This window comes from Ascaphus truei, chromosome 1, assembly GCF_040206685.1.
Source record: "Ascaphus truei isolate aAscTru1 chromosome 1, aAscTru1.hap1, whole genome shotgun sequence".
In the NCBI taxonomy this organism is placed as follows: domain Eukaryota; kingdom Metazoa; phylum Chordata; class Amphibia; order Anura; family Ascaphidae; genus Ascaphus; species Ascaphus truei.
In genome coordinates this window covers 191,360,298-191,381,064 of record NC_134483.1, presented here as the reverse complement: position 1 = coordinate 191,381,064, position 20,767 = coordinate 191,360,298, and the positions used below count along the sequence as shown (strand labels likewise).

At 41.9% G+C, this 20,767-nt stretch overlaps 1 protein-coding gene across 2 annotated transcripts in view; it reads left to right on the top strand.

Moving 5' to 3' along the window:
- Positions 1–20,767, top strand: part of CNTNAP4 (contactin associated protein family member 4) — a 580,041-nt gene that overhangs the window by 381,133 nt on the left and 178,141 nt on the right. For both annotated transcript variants that reach the window (XM_075599587.1, XM_075599597.1), the window contains 2 exons: positions 16,850–16,956; positions 17,681–17,800. In XM_075599587.1, the coding sequence (XP_075455702.1) occupies positions 16,850–16,956; positions 17,681–17,800 (227 nt within the window). The remainder of the gene's footprint in view (positions 1–16,849; positions 16,957–17,680; positions 17,801–20,767) is intronic.

The following is a 20,767-nucleotide window of genomic DNA, read 5'->3' as shown; positions in this document are numbered from 1 at the left end:
TTAATTCTTCATAAACGGAAGCCCATGCTCAATATACATGCAGTTTTGATAACAAAAGGTTAGACATATGTTTTACATGTGAGTATTTATTGCTCATATTGGAGAGCAAATACCCCATGTCATTTATGTTTCAATATAAATTTTAAATATTCTTGGAAAACCTGGAGAGAGAGAGGGAGAGAGGGAGAGAGGGAAAGAGGGAAAGAGGGAGTGAAAGAGAGGGGGGCACATAAACTCTTTTAAATATAGAGCAGAAATCTTCACATAAAGTACTTGTTACTAGTGACCTACACTGAAGATTGTATAAACGCAAAATAATTGCATGAAAAGAGTGATACAAGTGTAACAGTGTTTCCCCCACCCGATCACAGATAGAGGCCATTACAGGGTGTATGGTGCATATACCTGCAGGAGGGCTGAATCATCTGTCAATGGTAGTGGGGACAAAGGAACAGGCTTCTGGGGTTCATACCCCACATATATCTTTCGCAGTGCAGCACCTCCATCTGCCGTAGGCTCCAGGAACTGAAGGTGATCTCCCACGGTAGAACATATTACCTCTCCCCCCAGTAAAGTCACGCACCAGGCAGGAGGTATATTGCAGACAGTAACGGGTTTATTACTATACTCTGCAGTAATAAGGCAGGATCTGCCCAATACAGTCTCTCAAGATTCGCCGGATGATGGTTCCTGGACCACCACTACAGGCCAAGGGCACCCACAGCCATCCTAGCTCTTCCCCACCTCTCTAGCAGAGGTATGATCCACAATCACTCTCCCCTGGAGGGAAGAGGACTGGAGAAGGCCCAATCTCAGTCTTTCCACTGTGTGACCTGCCTTACTCAAGTGGAGGAAGCCACTACTAACTTTAGGGCGGTCCTGCCCTTTAGTACAGTCAGGAGGCGGGCACCCTGTTTTCCCAACTACAACAGTATGTACCACCCCGTGCTGTCACTCAAGTGCAGTACCAAAGGAGAGGGGGAAAACCCCATACCAACTACTGGCAACCTGATTGTACAAGGGTATACTGCCAGCCCAAGGGCAGAATAGTAGCCATCAGGTGACCTGGCTACACAAGATAAAATAAAGTCGGCATATAATCAATGCAAATGTATATCATGTAATATTTAGGAATATCACTGTCTGTGTAAACCCCTCCCCTCCCACCCTGGAACAATTAACCCCATCACCAAACCCCCTAACACTGCCACACTCCAACACTTCTAACAACCCCCTCCACCTCCGTAGAAATGACTAACAGCCCTATTAGCCCAATAGTTGCTAGCTATGGTAATACAAATTAAACATGGCAATCAGGACTGCATGGAAAAGAATGATATGAAATAATATAAAATAGGTATATAATAAATATAAATAATCATGTGAAATCATGTAATATTTAGGAATATTACAGTTCTCATGCATAATAATGTGTTCTATCAGTGACGTACATACTGTAGGGCCAGATATACTGAGACGTGATACAGTACTCCATAATACACCTTCCAGCACTGTTTGGTAATTATGGCCTCTAGAGTACAGATGCAGCAGCCGTTATTGAAACACTTCACGCGGTGTATACCTCGGAATACCCGTGTGATGGCGCGCGATTTCTTCCAACCGTACCGCCTTTAGAAGCGAGTGCAGGTGAGTGCAGAAAAGGTCATTTTGGTGGTCTGGCTAGTGTTGTACCGGGTAGTGAGATTTGAAAAAAACAGGTAACGGGTACCCAGCCAAAATCAATAGTTCTACCCGGCCGGGTACCCGGTTACCCGGTTTTTCACTTACCCGCAGGGTGGCACCGACATCTAAGAACATAAGCAGCAGTCCTGTGGCGGTGGCAGCATCGGACGTGTCTTCAGCCGGCGTGGGACAGCAGGAATCCATTCCACAGCACCACAGCAGGTAAGCAGTGTGTGTGTTTGTGAGCCGCCTGGGAACCACATGACCGAAGCAGGAGACGGAGCGTTCCTATTGGACAGACGGCTGTCCAATAGGAACGCTTCATCTCCTGCTCTGGTCACATGGTTCCCCGGAGGCTCACACACACACTGCTTACCTGCTGCAGTGCTGTGGAATTGATGTCTGCTGTTCCATGCCGGCTGAAGACACTTCTGATGCTGCCACAAGTAAATCATGTGATTATTTTCAGCTACCCTGACATTACCCGATGCCAGGCCCACTTCTCAGTTGCCGGGTCCGGGTAATGTTCGGGTAGCTGGAAATGTGCCAGGTACTGGGCAATTCCGTGTACTCGGTACATCACTAGTTCTGGCTTTTAAACACCTGAAATCGACACAGTAGCACAGTAGCACAGTAGCACAGTAGCACAGTAGCACAGTAGCACAGTAGCACAGTAGCACAGTAGCACAGTACTGCACACATTACAATTAATTCATTTCATTGCATTTAATTGCACACAATACATGAAATTCAAACAAAGCAACCGTGATAAACACGTGTGCCTGGGGCGATTGGCAGAGTTAATGCCGCGTGGAGTACAGCAGCGCACACGAAAATGGCACAGTGATTTGTTCAAATAACGGCCACTGCATCTGTACATTCAAGTACGGTACATTGGCTTTCAAGTATCTTATGGCTTAATACTATAAATATGAAGGTGCTAATGAGAAAAAAAGACCACTCGAAGAATCCCTCAAACTACTCCAAACTGTTAATTTAAAGGATCAATGCCTAACAGTAATAAGCAACCCCCAAAAAATAGAAAAAATTATCTCCGTTAGTACAGTACCTAACAGTCTAGATCCAAAATTATTTTGAAGCCTCTTAATTAAAGTCATAAAGCCCTTGTCCTCTATTTCTTAAAGTTTTTTTTTTTTTGGTCCTTATAAACTGAAGTCTATCCTCAACATATTTTAAAATAAAGGTTAGACATTTTTTCAGAAAGGAAATGTATACAGAGATATACAGTACCAAGTCAGGAAGGAATATATTTTTTCCATAATGAGACATACAGTAATAGAATAATGTTTCACCGTTTTTCATCTTTTTTTATGTTGTCTTCCTCAGCCTCAATATATTGTAAATACAAATATAAGATGACTATCTCCGTCAACTACATTTTACTTTGGTTGAACTCAATGAACATATAGCTGCAGCTACTGGTATTCAACCACATCTATTGAAAACTGCGAGATTCCCATAAAAAACCCTGCAAGATTGTCCACAGCAGAATTAATGGCCTGCTTCATTTTTTTTAAAGGATGTGACATCATCTTAAATTATGTCACAGCCTTTAAAAAAAAATGTAAAAGGATGTCACATCATTTAAGATGATGTCACAGCCTTTAAAAAAAATTGGTTTTCTCCGGTCCTTTTTTAAAAGGGGTCCAAGCCCTGTATGATGCCCCTACAGCTTCTCTATAAATGCCAGGGGGGGAGGGGGGAACTAAACCAAATCAAGATTAGTAATGGTACCAGGCAGGGTTGTCCATTATCCCAAGGAAATGTATAACCACTGCTCAACCTTAATATTCAAATCACATAGGTAAAAAGTGGTGCATGGGAAATAGTTACATTATGTGTAGGAATGGTCTAAGATGACCAACAGAAAAGAAATCCCATAAGGTTGCACTCAACTAAATTATAACTCTGAGTAAATAGAACTAATTTACAAACCATATGGGTAACCAGAAGGTTTAAAACACAAAACAAAAAATTATTTAATATTACATAAATTTACACTTCTAATTGAAATCTATTTATAGTTTTATCTTATATCTAAAAGTTATCTTAAAATTCTCTAAAGAAAGCAGCGACGGAGCAAGTCAGCAAACCCTTGGTGTGGGTGTATATGTATAGGACAAATGTTGGTAATCAATATACTGTCACGACGGTCCTATATGTTGGTGTAAGTGCATACATACAGAACTAATCAATATAAGTCTGTATATAGTACAGTAGACAGTGTGGAAATAGGCTTAAGTATGCCTAGCTAAATACACTTCATGCACTAAGACTGGCTAATATATGCCCAAACCCGTCTCCGATGCGTCACTACACAGGTTGCATCTATATTCCCATAAAGTGTTTACTCCTCAAAGATGGGACATAGTACTCCTTGAGTGTGCAACGTGTCTTTAGTGCGCTAAATATCACCCGTTAACGTGATGTAACCCGTCAGTTACTGGGGATGCCTCCCGCTCCGTCTTCAAGCTCCAAGACAGAAACTGGCTGACGTCATCGGTCTGCGCGTCGCCTGACACCCGACGATCGATTCACGCCTCTTGGCGCTTCTTCCCCCCTTGAACTGACGGGTTACACCCACACCAAGGGTTTGCTGACTTGCTACGTCGCTGTTTTCTTTAGAGAATTTTAAGATAACTATTAGATATAAGATAAAACTATAAATAGATTTCTATTAAAAGTGTAAATTTATGTAATATTAAATAATTTTTTGTTTTGTGTTTTAAACCTTCTGGTTACCCATATGGTTTGTAAATTAGTTCTATTTACTCAGAGTTATAATTTAGTTGAGTGCAACCTTATGGGATTTCTTTTCTGTTGGTCATCTTAGACCATTCCTACACATATTGTTCATTATCCCCCCTGCTTTTTGCACTAACAATAGAGCCACTCGCATTTAAAATGAGGGAAACCCCCAATATTCAGGGTATTAAAATTGGCCAAGAAAATCTCAAACTATCTGTCTTTGCCGATGATATTATCCTGACAATTTCCAACCCTCTGCCCTCTCCCCAATTTACAGGATGAGCTTTCTAGGTTTGGTCTGTTCTCGGGTTATAAAATCAATTCGGCTAAATCAGAGACTTAAATTTAACTTTGCCAGACTCTGATGTTAAAATAATCAAATTACATTTCAATTATCACTGGAACAAGGTGAAATTGAAATACCTAGGGATTTTCCTCACAAAAAACTATCAATCTCTATATAAAAATAATTACCCAGAACTTTTCACTAAATTAAAATGGGATCTCCTACTCTGGAACGGCTACCAAATTTCTTGGATAGGTCGTATTATATCAGTTAAGATGAATATTCTCCCGAAACAGCTTTATGGTTTCCAGACACTCCCGGTCTCTATTCCAATTAAATATTTGAGGGATTTACAGAACACATATATGCCATTTATTTGGGGTAACAAAAGACCAAGAGTGCCGAAATCAGTTATGCTTGCACCCAGAGAGGGGGTCTGGCGGTTCCTGACATCAGGAAATATTATCTAGCCGTCCATTTGAAACAGGTGGTTTGCTGGCACTCTCAAGAGGGTCAATACTGGTAGATATAGAAAATAGATTTACTCATTCTAGGGCACTCCCGGCTTTTATATGAATTAACAAACCAAAAAAGGGTCTCAAACCAGACCTTTTTGACTCAGCAGTAATAAAATTGTCTATTAAGAATTGATATAAGGCCAAAACCAATTACCAATTGGCCTCAGCTCCTTCGAGATATACCCTTATTTTGACAATCCGGGCTTTGGTCCGAGCTGGTCCATAGATATATTTGATTTATGGAAGGTTAATGATATTAGATATATGGGGGATATGCTTCAGAGAGGTAAATTATTACCTTTTAGTGATTTTTGTCAGAGGTACTCTTTTACAAGAGCTGAGTTGTTCAGTTTTTACAAGTTTCACACTATCTTAGGCAGTTAACCCCAAATGGGTTCTTCCCAGAGTGTACTGTATTTGTGGAATTTGCAAAAATAGACATTATCAGTGGGGTCTTATCTCAATTATTTACCCATTTCTTTGCTCCTGTGAATTTAAAGCTCTTGCACAAATCGGTATATAGATCAATGGGCCCAAGGTTTTCATGTGTAGATTCCTTGTGAGGCCTGGCAAACTATCTGGATCAATGCAATGAACACATCATTATGCACAATATCTAAAGAAAATATTTATAAAGGACGCCCCAGAGGTTGAGGCAGATTTATCCAGAGACCACGAATCTCTGTTGGAGGGGTTGTGAGGGTGTTGCGATATGGCCCATATTTGGTGGTTCTGCCCCAAAATACAGAGGTTCTGGGGAGTAGTTCCGAACCTAGTGTGAGAGACTTTTGGGATTAGGATTCCCCTAGACCCGATTACAATGGTTTTGGGTAAATCAATAGATTATGTATACGAAAATCAATCTAAATTATTGTTACATATCCTGACCACGGCTAGATGCGCAACAGTTGGGACCTGGAAAAAGAGCCTACCCCCTTCCAGGAGAGAGATTATTTTGAGAATAAATGAGGTGCATTCGATGGAAAGATTAACAGTTTACATTAGACATAATTCAAGAAAATTCCAAATAGTCTGGGAACCCTGGAATTCTAGGGGGAACATGTTAACGGTTTATTCACGGTGGATGGAGGGCTCTATTTATCCTCTTTCCGAATTGGTACTTCTATGTGATAACTGGAGCTGGGATTGTATGGCATCATTGTATTTTTGGATTTTTGTGTTTTTTATGATACCGGTGTTAAATTGGTGGTACCTACCACCCCTCCCCCCCCCCTGTCCTTTCCATTTCTTTATTTCTATATCCCTTCCTTTTGTTCTTCCAAAAAACTCAATATAAAAAAAATTGGATTGAAATTGAATGTGTTTTTAATTTGAGGCTTGTTTTTTAGATAGCAGGTTGCATATTGACTGGCATAGTGGCAACCCATAGGGCATGGGTGTGACACTGTGCCAATCAATTGGTTTATTGGCATTTTTTTGTTTAAAATGTTATGTCATAAATTTGGTGGTTGTTTTTGGTATTTGTAAGCAGGCTGCATATTGACTGGCATAGTGGCAACCCGTGCCCATAGGTCAATGGGTAGAGGAGGTGGGGGTAAGAGCCCTGGGGAGGGTGGTTAGGTCTCCCTGGTGGGTAGCGGGAGGGGGTTAACCCCTTAATTACCATAGTGGTTAATAACCACTAAGGTGATTAAGGGGTTTGTGGCTAGTAGTTATTTTTTTTATTTTTGTTGGTGCCCACTGAAGAAGAGGAAGAGAAGGAGGACGAGGATGTAAGGGGTAAGTAAAACGTTAATTTACTATATGCTGACTGGTTAATGTGTTGGTTATGTTTTTTTTTAATGGGCAACTGAGCTATTATCCAGATGTGGATAATAGGGATTTTGCCCATTACTGTACTGTATGTGTTGGGGAGTGGGGGGGGGAAGGAGGGAGGGGGCTTGGGGGAGTGTTCAATGTATTTTATTGATGTTTGTATTGTAATGTTTATTGGGGTAGAGGGATTGAGTGAAGGGGGTAGTTGCCCCAGGGTGGGTAGTTAGGCCTCTTGGGTGGGCATTGCGAGGTGATAACCCTTCCATTACCATAGCGGTTACTCCCGTTAAGGTAATGAAGGGGTTAACCCCCCACAACCTACCTGGTAGGCCTAAACACCCACCCTGGGGCAATTACCTCTTCACTTACCCCCTCTTTCCCCAATAAACCAGGTCGTTTTGCTTAACCATTTCATTGTCTTAGCGGTTAGCCGCTAAGGTAATGAAGCTGCTTTTAGTTTTTTTTAATATTACGGTATTGTAGCAGGGGGTCTCCGTAACTGAACCACATTGATTTCAGGTCCGGGACCCCCTGATTCCTGAGTTACAGGCCCCGTTATGGGGTGCCTGTGTCCCTCTGCTTGGTTTAAAACCCCTGATCACGTGGGCCATGACGCGGCAGAATTTAAACATGGCACCAGGATACTGGCACCCCATTATTGGGAAACAGGGGGTACACAGACCTGAAATCAATGTGGTTTAGCTCTAGAGACCCCCTTCTACAATACTGTATTATTCAAATAAAATAAAAGCCCCGCGATCGCCTGTAAGACACGCACGGAGTGACTATCTCTTACTACGTGTCTCTTACAGACAGGTAGAAAGCGGTAGGATTCACACAGTGCGAGTCCCATTCAAATGCAGGGACTACCGCTGGGTTAATCAGGTGGGCCATTAAGTCTGCTGTGGACCATCTCACTGGGTTTTCAGCTAATTGGCCTTTAATTTGGAACGTGATGTGGTCGAATACCAGTGGCTGCCTCTGTATGTATTTTTTCAACCTCAACTACTATAGAATGTATTATACAACATACTCCCTCAGCTGTCAACTACAGTGTCATGTGAGGGTGCAGGCCTGATATAAAGTAGGCCCTGTTGCCATTGCATATTACTTGTTGGAGGGTAACATGTTCACACCTCCTACAAATCATGCAAGATGTTTTCTCCAATTAATTTTATTATTTGGGTTCATTGGTGTTTTACATGTGGTGCAATGGTCTACTGAGCAATAAGTATTAGCCATGTTTGGGTAACATGCAAGTAGCCATAGTTACATGGAGGGGTGGTTAGGTGTGTTGAGGTTGGAAGTAATACGGGTGGGTAATGGGGTTAGATGTCCTGGGGAAAGTTTTCAGGCCCCTTGGGGCATTTGGGGTGTTTACCCGTTGTATGCCATAGTAGTTAGTAAGACATTGCATGGAAATGGATATTTGGGATGATGGGCACTGTAGATACAGTAGATTGGATTATTGACCCTTTAGTTACAATAGAGGACATTAATGCATGCTTTCAATACAACTATGTTTACTATGGAGTTATTAACTCCTGACCTTATAGCACTCTACCAGTTCAGGGATGCCTTGTGGAAAAGCTACAAAGTAACTGGCACTACCAAGGATCTCAATCACTACAGATGCCTGCGGAACGTGTGCACAAGGCAAACGAGGTATGCAAAAGCACAATATTACTCTGACAATCTCCACCAAAATACATCAAACTCAGCTAACTTCTGGAAGGTTATCAACAATATATTCCAGGCTCCTAACCATCAACAACCAAGTAATATCACTAAGGGGGATACTACTCTGACAAACCCCACTGACATTGCAAATGCATTCAATGATTACTTTGTGGGGTGTGCCACTAACTTATTAGCGAAACGCAGCACAAACCCCAAACATGAATATCATCCTGGGAGTATCCCTACAGTCCCACCCCCTCCCAACACTGCCCACAATTTTCAATTTAGCCCAGTATCTGAAGAGGAGATTACACAAGCGCTCCTCAAACTAAAACTAAGCAGCCAATGTGGACCCGACTTACTACAATCTAGGTTCCTACGACTTGGTGCCCCAGCCATTGCCAAACCAATTGCGTCCATAGTCAACTCTATCCTGTCTGCAGGCCATATCCCTAAGACCTGGAAAACTGCCAGAGTTGTCCCAATCTTCAAAAGTGGGGACAAAAACACTGTCTCAAACTACAGGCCAATCTCACTTCTCCCAATTCTATCCAAAGTTATGGAAAAATGTGTCCACTCCCAATTAAGCGATTTCTACACCAAGACAAATTTCCCTAGCCAATTCCAGTCTGGGTTTCGTCCCAAACACTCCACCGTAACTACCCTGCTAAAAGTTTGCAATGAAATCCAGTGCGGAATGGAACGGGGACAACTCACTGGTGCAGTATTCCTAGATTTTGCAAAGGCTTTTGACACAGTTGATCATGTTATCCTGCTTAACAAACTCCAGAGCTCTGGAATAGGGAAACATGCTTTAAACTGGTTTCAGTCCTACCTATCAGGAAGATCCCAACATGTGTCCATCTCAGGCTCTAACTCCAACCCCCTGGATATCACCTGTGGTGTCCCGCAAGGCTCTTTTCTGGGGCCCCTACTCTTCTCAGTGTTCATTAATGATCTTCCCACAGCTTGTAAGGAAGCCTCAATACACATGTATGCAGATGACACAATCCTGTATGCACACAGCCATAGCCTCTCTGACCTTCAACACATACTTCAGTCTGACTTTTTGAGACTCGAAAACTGGATTTCCCAAAACAAACTGTTTTTAAACACTGACAAGACGGTAACAATGGTATTTGGGACCAAGACTAAATTTGTAAAGCTTTCAGTGACTGAGCTCCTGATTAGAACCAACGCTAAAACCACCCTAACACCTGTCACTAGTTTTAAATACCTGGGCTTATGGTTTGACTCCCACTTAACATTCGGGATGCACATTGATACCCTGACAACCAAGACCTATGCCAAACTAGGGGTACTTTACAGGAACAAATCCTCCCTAAGTCTCCTGGTCAGAAAGCGTATTGCACAGCAGATGCTAATGCCAATTATTGACTATGGAGACATAGTATATGGCTCGGCTCCTCAAACCCACCTTAGCAAACTTGACACCCTCTACAATTCAATTTGTCGTTTTGTTCTCCAATGCAACTACAACACACATCACTGCGAAATGCTCAAAGAACTAGATTGGTCATCACTAGAGTCTAGGCGCAAAGTTCACCTTTCCTGTCTCACCCTCAAATACTTTCTGGGCAAGCTACCCAGCTACCTGAACAAGCTCCTCACCCCTACCACATGCAGTACCTATCACCTGAGATCAGACTCCAAAAGACTATTCATGGTCCCAAGACTCAACAAAGTATCCGGACGTTCCTCCTTCTCCTTCCGTGCACCCCAAAACTGGAACAACCTACCAGAGACTCTCATATCCACCACCAGCTTAAGTTCTTTCAAATCTAAGGCTGTCTCACACTTTAATCTGGTCTGTAACTGTTTCATACGCTCATAATATATATTTTCTTTAACTGTGCATGCAATGTCTTGTATATAATGTATACCTTGTTCATTTATGTAACTGTATTTGTAACCATGTATTATTTTGTTTTACTCTGTGCCCAGGACATACTTGAAAACGAGAGGTAACTCTCAATGTATTACTTCCTGGTAAAATATTTAATAAATAAATAAATAAATAATAAAACTGTTTTTTTTGTTTGTTTTTTTTCTAGTTCAGTGTTTCCAATTAGTTTTTTTATGTGGCAAATATCATATAGATTACCAAATTGAGCCAGCTCAGCAACCTGGTCTAGATATGAAATCTATGATACAGTAGTTTATCCAATAAACCCTCTTTGGAGTTTATTGACAACAGAGTGAATAGTTCCTAAGGCGTAACCAGTCCCTTTCAATGTTATTTTCCATTCTACTGAAAAAATAACCCATTGGTTTTTTTTTGTCTAGCTTTTTTGTATATTCCACCTTTTGTTGAATTAGAATAAAAAGGGATTCAGAATTTCTTTTACATTTTTTTAGTATATTGAAGAGGGCCCTAAGTGAAAATAATGAATACCTACTGTATATTTTTAGCTTTACTGTCATTCAATTTGGTAATAGTACATCTTCATCACAGTTTTATATTGTACCTTAGAGACATTTAAGTTTCCTTTTAATAAATTAAATCTTTTTAAGATGCTTTTTGTTATAATGCAATATTCAAGGTCCAATTTAACCCAGATTTATCCAAAAGTAAGCTGATTTGTTTGTACAGTATGTTCCAGTTTCCCCTATTTAAAAAAAAAAATGTGTTGTGGACCATTAATTATGAGCAACTCTTATATAATAACACAGTAAAACGATTAACTAGATTTTTCTATATTACAACAGAATATCAGTTTATGGTAAGCAGATGGCTTTAGATTTTTAGAGATATGCACGGCTACTACTGATTTTGTAAGTAACATTAAAATAACTTTTTACCCCTAAGGAACTGCGATTAGCACTGTAGAGAATCAAAGCTGCAGCACTAACATTCAATGTTTCACTGAGGTTTTTTTTTTTTTTGCCTCTGGATCAAAATACTGTAAATAGAAATATAGGATAAAGTATCTGTCGTCTGAATTTAACATAGGTTGAACTTGATGGACATATGTCTTTTTTCTTCCTCATCTACTACTTTTGTGTTATCTGATGGTTTAGATATGCAACAATAGAATAAAAAACATGAAAAATACAGATGCTTTATTCATCTTTGTTTGCCCTAAAGTACCTGCTGCTTCTGCTAATGAATTACAACAGTATTTACTATGTGACATTAGTTTTATATTCAGTTACATTAAAACTTTATACTGTAGTTAGGAGTACATTTGTGACGACTCAAGAGATTCCTTGTCCCTCTCTCCCATCTCCTGTCACCCTTTCTATTCCTTCTCACTCCTCTCCTTCACCTTCTACCTCTCTCCCCTTACCGCAGCGCGTCCCCCGCAGGTCCCACATACCCACGTGCTCCATTAACCCTTGCCTTGATCCTCCCCGCTCCATCTCCCCCGCGGTAGCTCCGTTACCTTCCCCTGTGGTGCCATCCGTCCCGTTGCCTCCTCCTCGCGTGGTGCCCGCGGCACGGCGCTCCACGTGCCTGGTGACGCGTCCGGTACGCACGTCCCCTCAGCCCACGGAGGACACGCGTGCATGCTCCTCCCTGCCCTTGCTGGCCATCACGCGGGCACGGGCCTCGTGTACGTTCCCCTCCTCTTGGCTCCGTCCTCCTCCTGCGGTCTTCCCCTGCTCCGTGCGGGCCACGTCTGTGTTGCAACCTGTGCGCGCGCATCCCCAGCTTACAGGGGGCACGTGCACAGACGCTTCTTATCAGGTTTCCCCTGTCTCTGCCTCCCAAGCTGTACAGGCCATTCCCCTGACTGCCCCTTCTGTCTCCTCCTCTTCTTCCCCTGACCTATCTCCAGCTTCTCCCACTTCTCTCTCTACTCCTCCCCTCTCTGTCATTGGTGCACCTTCCTTTATAATCCCTGTCTGTCCACCTCTCCCTCGCTCTGCATAGTTCCTGTTTCCCTGTGTATACCTGACCTATGCTGTGCTCGCTCTGTGCTCCTGTTATTACCTGCTCCTGTGATACTTTGGATTTCCCTGGCTTTGACCCCTGCTGACCCTGGACTACTCTGCTCTCTGGTATCCCTTGAACTCTGCTACACGTACGACTTCGCTGACCTCTGGCTTCCTAGGACCTGGCTTGCCCTCTGACGACTCTACCCTCTGGATCCCTGGACATTGGCTAACGGACATGACTATTCTTACGGACACTCCCCAAGCGTTGCAAGTATACTCTAACAACTCTTCCAACAGGCCCAGCAATGCTATACCACACTCCGGGCTTGCTCCCACTGCTGTGGGTGTGTGGTATCATACCATTCCCACCTCAGTACTGGGGTCTAGCTTGGTCTGTGGGCATACAGGCGTGACATTATGCAGAGCCAAACAAACGCAGACCCCCCTGAAGTGGGTACAAGAATTACCATAGAGGCCTTACGCTTTGTTAGCGATCAGCTGTCCACGGTGTCCCAGCAATTAGCCACCTTCACCCGTCAGGAGGGTTCCACGGGGTTTTTTTTGTGAAGAAGAAGGATGGATCTCTAAGGCCTTGTATAGATTTCCGCGCGCTCAATAAGATCACGGTGAAAAACAGATATCCGCTTCCGCTCATTTCTGAACTGTTCGATCGTCTCCAAGGGGCTTCTATTTTTTCAAAACTTGACGTAAGGGGGGCCTATAATCTCATTCGCATAAGGGAGGGAGACGAGTGGAAAACTGCATTTAACACACATTCTTGACACTATGAATACCTTGTTATGCACTTTGGGTTGTGTAACGCCCCGGCCGTGTTTCAGGAATTTATGAACGACATCTTCCGTGACGTTTTGGGAACCTTTGTCATTGTCTATCTAGACGACATCCTTATTTTTTCTAAAAATCTGGAAGAACATATTCAACAGACCAAACTTGTGCTCTCCAGGCTGCGTTCCAACCGCCTTTACGCCAAGATGGAAAAGTGTTTGTTTCTCCAGGCATCCACGGCCTTCCTTGGCTATATCATCTCCAGCCAAAGTTTCTCCATGGATCCAGAGAGTTGAAGGCGGTCCTCGTTTGGCCACTCCCTAATTCGCTCAAAGCGGTGCAACATTTTCTTGGCTTCGCTAATTATTACAGGAAATTTATCAAAAAAAATTCTTCCATTGCTCTTCCTATCACCGCCTTGACCAAAAAGGGCGCCGACGTCACATCCTGGTCACCAGAGGCCATCACAGCTTTTGAGACTCTCAAGAAGGCGTTCGTGTTTGCCCCCATCCTGCGTCATCCTGACACCTACCTCCCCTTTACATTGGAGGTTGACGCCTCAGACGTAGGAGCTGGCGCAGCCCTGTCCCAGAGGACTTCTCCCCAAGAGAAACTCCATCCTTGTGGGGTTTTTTCACGGAAATTTTCAGCAGCAGAAAAGAATTATGATGTCGGTAATCGTGAACTTTTGGCCATTAAGTTGGCTCTCCAGGAATGGAGACATCTTTTAGAGGGTTCCAAGGAACCAATCGCCATTCTCAGGGACCACAAAAATCTGTTATATATTGAGGGTGCTCGTCGCTTGGGCTCCCGCCAGGCTCGCTGGTCACTCTTCTTTTCCCGCTTCAACTACACCCTCTCTTACATCCCTGGTACCAAAAATGTTAAAGCGGATGCCCTTTCTCGTCAGTTTGCCTCGGAGACCGAGGCTAAGGAAATCTCTGAACCTATTCTCCCGGCCAAGTGCATTATCTCGGCTAACAACTTTGATGTATTGGATGATATCCACAAGCTCATGTCCCCAGCAGGTTCAGGGTACCAGAAGGACGTCTCTATGCGGCTCCACGCATCCGCCATAAAGTCTTACTTTGGGGTCATTCCTCCAGAGCAGTTGGTCATCCAGCAAGAAAAAGATTGGTGTATATAGCGCTAAAAGATATTAAGATAACAATACTGTGTAAGTGATAGAAAAAGTGACCCCGCACAAAATACAATTATAAAACAGGCTGCCAGGTGATACTAACTCCAAAACATAGTTAGTACTACAAAACACAAAATAAACAATACAAACCGGCGCCGATACAGTCCAAAGATGGAAATAAATGTCCAATGGTATTAAAGTCTCTAAGGATGGACATCTTTGTATGATTCCCAGCTGTTCTTCAGATGTCACTCCATATATGCAGAAAAGAGACAAAGAAGACACATCATAGTGCAAATATGGTAATACAATCACATGCAAGACAAACAGGACTAGACAGACACTACATAAAACATAAAACAATCAAGGCTGACTATATATACATTTAGTTTATTACACACAATAAAAGCTGTAGCAGGTGTGGGATCCGGTGTGTTAAAACCGGAGTCCTACTTACAGAACTGCCACAGGTCATAAGCGGAGGTGCATATAGACGGTGACCGGCTACAACTCCGTCCGCGCACGTGACACCCAGAGGTCTCCTTCTCTCGGCTACCGGAAATACGTCGCTCCTGGAGTCTCCTCCACCCGATGACCGGAAATGCGTCACTCCACGGGACTCTGTAGTTCTCCAAGGGCTGTCAGTCAGCCTGTCGTTGTAGTCCCGTCACTGGGGGCGATTGTAAATGCCAAATGCTTCTTCCGAATGCCTACTGCGGCGATAATCTGCAAGTCCTCTGCTTCAGTAGAAAGTAACACTAAAACTACCCAACGCGTTTCGTCCGCATGCGCACTTCTTCAGGGGTCAGCTTCAAGAGGACAGCTGATCTCATTAAACGGACTTTCTGGTGGCCCAAGATGAATCAAGATATCTTCAATTTTACGTCCGCCTGTCCGGTTTGTGCCCAGAGTAAAACCCTCCATCATAAGCCGTCTGGACTTCTGCTACCCCTTCCCATCCCGGAACAACCATGGAAACACATTTCAATGGACTTTATCGTTGAACTGCCAGTGTCCAAAGGGATGAACACTATCTTGGTCGTAGTTGATAGATTTTCAAAGCAGGCTCATTTTGTTCCCCTCAAGGGTTTTCCTAACTCGGCTGCCTTGGCGGATGTCTTCTCCAAAGAAATCTTTAGGCTGCATGGAGTTCCCATTTCTATCGTCTCAGACCGGGGATCCCAGTTCATCTCGAAATTCTGGCAAGCTTTCTCTCAAATATTGGGTATCTCCCTCTTGTTCTCCTCCGGATATCATCCACAAACCAAAGGACAAACTGAAAGGATGAACCAAACTCTCGAACAGTATCTGAAGTGCTTCATTTCCGACTCACAAGATAACTGGGTGAATCTTCTACCATGGGCCGAATTCTCCATCAATTCCTTAAAGATCAGCTGTCCACGGTGTCCCAGCAATTAGCCACCTTCACCCGTCAGGAGGGTTCCACGGCTTTTGCGCCAACCATGGCCAATACCTACGCCGGCCCTGGTATCATTTCCTAACTGAACAATAATAAGGGATTCCATGTGCGTTTAGAAGCAATCAGAAAGAAGAAACTTAGTTAATATATAAATGTTCAAAATTTCCATAATATGTATTTCTGTTAGCAATTAACCACCATGTCTGATCTAGTATTAACCATGTTGTCAAAGAAATGGCATATTATTATTTTTATACAGATCTTGCTTTAGCAGAATTCTAATTTAGGTAATTATTATATGTCAGGTTGATACATACAAGAAAGAGCAATAGAATGGTTGTTAATTACCTTTTCTTCTTCAAATTTCAAGAATATCAGAATTTATGCTACATCTATTAATGACATATAATCAGTATTTTCTTCTCTTATGGATTATTTTCTGTTATTATTATTATTATAATATTATTGTTATTGCAAATTAGTCCCAATCTACTTATAAAAGTGCCTTTATTGTTGAAAGGACTCTTACATATGTGCATACTGTATACTTTTAGTGCATGCGGTACTTTGTAAAAATGTTAGTTTGCATAATTTAACATCTAGAAATCCTTAAATTCGATAATAACAGAATTTCAGATCCCTCCAACAGTGAACAAGGTGAAGGACACTATATTTTACATGTCAATAATGTCATTTATTCTTATAACGATCATAAAAAAAAATCCTAAGTTAATATTAATGTATTTGTTGTAATAGTCCCCCCTTGAATAATACAGTATATTGTACAGAACATGTATTGTGTGCTGCAGTTATGATAATCGACATTGTTATAAGTGAGCATTTAAAATAAAACATTGAATATATGGTAAAAGAATCCCCTTTTTCAGATGTTTCCCTAACTTCTGTGAACATGGAGGGGAATGTTCACAAACATGGAATGATTTTTACTGTAACTGTTCAGATACAGGTTACATGGGAGCTACATGTCATTATAGTAAGTAAAACATTTTTTTAAAATATATTCTTGAATATTTTTTACATATTAAATATGTTGTTTACAATTAAGATGGTTCCTGATGAACTAACCCACGAATGAAGCGACAATTTTAAACGTTATCAAAATAGTGGAAACTCTGTTTTGTGTCATAAATCATATTACAAAGTTAATTGTTTGTAAATGAACCCGGCCAAAATTAATACTGTTAAATTAATACTGTTACTATTGTGCCAGACATCCAAACTTGAAGTTATTAACGAGAGAGAGAGTGTGAGAGAGTGAGAGAGAGAGATAGAGAGAGAGAGAGAGAGAGAGAGAGAGAGAGAGAGAGAGAGAGAGAGAGACGCTCTGTGACATAGTATAAAATGCCCGTTGACATTATTTTAAAGTGTTGTGATTTTTGCCTATAAAAATTAGAACAAAAGTAAACTGAGAACTGAATGGGCTCTGGTTTGCACATTTCTACCCTGACGCGAATCCCAAAAAGGCAAGCTACAAAATACCCAAAAGGCAAGCCCCAACTTGTATGAAATGTGTGAAGTTGCACCAAATTGCCTCATTATTTTATTAATATTTTTTCTTTACAAAATACAATTCATCTGTAAGTACTATGCATTTGTGAATAAAATCAATAGATTATTTTTCCCAAAGTGCTTGACAATTTCAAAGAATATCTATTTCAGATTCATAATTACAGTTCTTACCTTCCCCCCCGCCCCAGGTATTTATGAGCAATCATGTGAAGCCTACAAGCACAAAGGGAACACATCTGGATTGTTCTTTGTGGATTCTGATGGAAGTGGACCCCTGAAGCCGTACATTGTGTACTGTAACATGACAGGTACAGTAAGTTGTGTGCATCCATTTTTCTGTAGTTCCAAACAAAAAAGTATTTAATCTTACTTTAACATTCGATTTTGTGATTTATCTAAAAGGTACAGATGTACAGTAGCAAGTCTTGTTATTCTCTGTACCGGAGCATGACTGCCCCGGTGCCGGAGGATTATCGCTGCTTGAGGTATCATTCTGAAGCATGGACACTCCGCAGCGATGTCGCAGCAGCACCATCTCTGGAGCTGCAGCTTTCAGCTCTTTGAGCTGCTGCTCCGGAGACAGAAAGTCCTGCTACAGTACATGTGGGTTTCTGATATGTATGTAAACATATTTGAGCAAACAATTTTCTTGATATTTGGAGATGTTATTCATGTTAATTCTGACAAATTTCATCAAAATGTTAAACTAACAGTGATTTTTCTATATTCTATAGCAATACTACATGTACGTGCTCATGAATTTGCCTTATCCTTTAAAGCAGCAGTCCAAGATGCTATCCCCCCCCCTTTAATATGTGCATCAATACAATCGATCCATTCTCCTGTGATCGATCGGTGAAGATTCTGCTCAGGGGTTCACTAAATAGCTGTCAGTGCAGCAGAAGAGTACCAAAAATGCAAAGTTCTGTGGGGAAGATCATGTGACCAGGTAGTCACTCGATACAATTGGTGCACTGCTAGAGAGAGGGCAGGGCTCACAAATGGGTGTGCCAGAGACTTTTTCAGAAGCGGAAGGGAATGTGACTTTGTAAATGGTTGCTATAGAAACTAAAAATGCTTGTTACATTATAATACATTTCAAATGTAATTCAAAGTTGTTTAAAAAAAATGCTACAAATATTTTCTCATAGTACAGAACTGATTGATTTAAAAAAAAAAAACACATGTAAGATATTGCTTGGTCTCTAGCATTAAAAGCTGAAAAGCTATTTAATGCAGCAGGCATAGGCCTATAGGGGCCCATGTTAAAATGGATAAGATGTAAAGACTGACTCCCTGTGAGTGCTCATTTGCATGTCATTAACCAGAATCCCTGACTGCATTGGAAGCATTGTTTACTAAGCAGCAATGTGAAAATATAGGGTTGCAGACCTGTTTGAGACATACTAAGATACCCACAAGTGGTATTGTTATTTTCTGTAAACTGTATTGTGGAAGGTTTTTGCTACTTTTTTTTTACACACCATACATTTTTAATATCTGGTTTTACCCATTTACTGCTGCGACACACTTTATTCGAGCAAATACCCAGTATGTACCTGGCAGATACCTGGAATGCGCCGCTCCTCACCTCAGACAAGCCCTGTTGCGTTTGCCTTCCCAGCCATGGTTCATGCCTGGCTGACGGGCGGCTGATCTGTTAAATGATAATGATTAGGATTTAATAGGCTGCAATGCTTCGCGTGTCTACCAGATGGCATAAATTCATGAATTGTAATGCAGTATATATATATATACTGTGCAGTATTGCAGCCAGCGGGAATAAAATGCTTCAATCCCTGCCTGGAAAATAACGCAATGCACTCGGGCAGAAAACAGTCACAAACCTCAATACACCCGAGTATACCCGAATTCGTGGGACTAACCAAGCTCGAATAAAGTGTGTCGCCAGTGTACAAGCTTCACAAAGCATAGCCAACAACCAACCTCACATTGACGAGACCCACAATTTAAATACAGCTGCATGTGAGTAGGTTTACTAGCTATGCTGGAAATCTGTGTAATATGATGGGCATAAGCTTATCAGGTTCCATGTTAAAATGGATAAGAAGTAAAGAGTGTCACACTGTAAGTGCTCATTTGCATGTCATTACCCAGAATCCCTGGCTGCAGTTGAAGCATTGTATGTTCAGAGATACTGGAGAAAGACAGGTTTGCAGACCTGTATGAGACATGCAAATGCATCACAAATTGTATTTTTATTTGCATATCCTATAGAATAATTTTAAAAGAAAGAGCCATGGAAACGAAGATTTGCTGCTTAAAAAATGAAACATCAATATTATGCAATTTTCCATGAGGGTATTGATGATGTGTACATTTATAAAAAGCCACCACAAACTATTTTACTTTTCTAGAAAATATAAATGAAAATCAAAAAAATAGAACACATTTGATTCATACTTTTTAGCCCAAGCTATTTTTTGTGATTTGTAGGAGGGAAAATAATCTAAATTCCGTTTCATTCTTTGAAGCTTGGGGCAGCTTGCTCCTCAGTTAGAGGTGAACCCCCTGATCCCTAATCAGTGAAGATTCGGGGTTTAGCCACAGTTTTACAGTACATCTGTAGAAGAAAAAGTCTTTTAAGTGTAGCCCTTTTTCTGAACCCTCCCAAAGGAAATACTGGTCACTGTACAACACCTGCGGCTCCAGGAGATCTGAGCCTCCGCTAGCTGGGAGTCTGGGGTAACACTTATACATTTACGTAGCGCAGCGCCTCCACTTACCCAGGATCCCTGTGATGTGAGATTCCCCTGGGCAAGAAATACAACAACACACATATATGATGCAACCAGTTTTACTATAAGATAATGCACGGTAACTTATCACTCTATCTTATAGCAATATAACCCAACACATATAACCTTATACTATAACGGTATAACCTTAGTGGCTCGTCCACTCATCAGGAGTAACGTCTCCGTCCCCTCACCGCGTGCCCCACACACCGTGTCCATGTATAGTACTATTGGTAAAGGCTCAGTTCTTTAACCACTCGCTCAGCGTTCCTAAAGAGTTACGCCTAAGGCGGGATCAGCGCCTGTTGACCGGTGTTGGTGCACTTGATGTTATAGTACCTTCCGGTCACGGCGGTGACCGGTACCTCTTCGCAAAGGGTCAGATGAATCAGCGGTCTGCCTCCTGGGTCTCATTGTCCAGCCGTCTGGTCCCAGACGACTCGCCAGCAAACCTGCTCTGCACGCTTGTCTCTTTGTCCCTAGCTGTCTACACAGTAAGGGGTGATGCTCGCTATC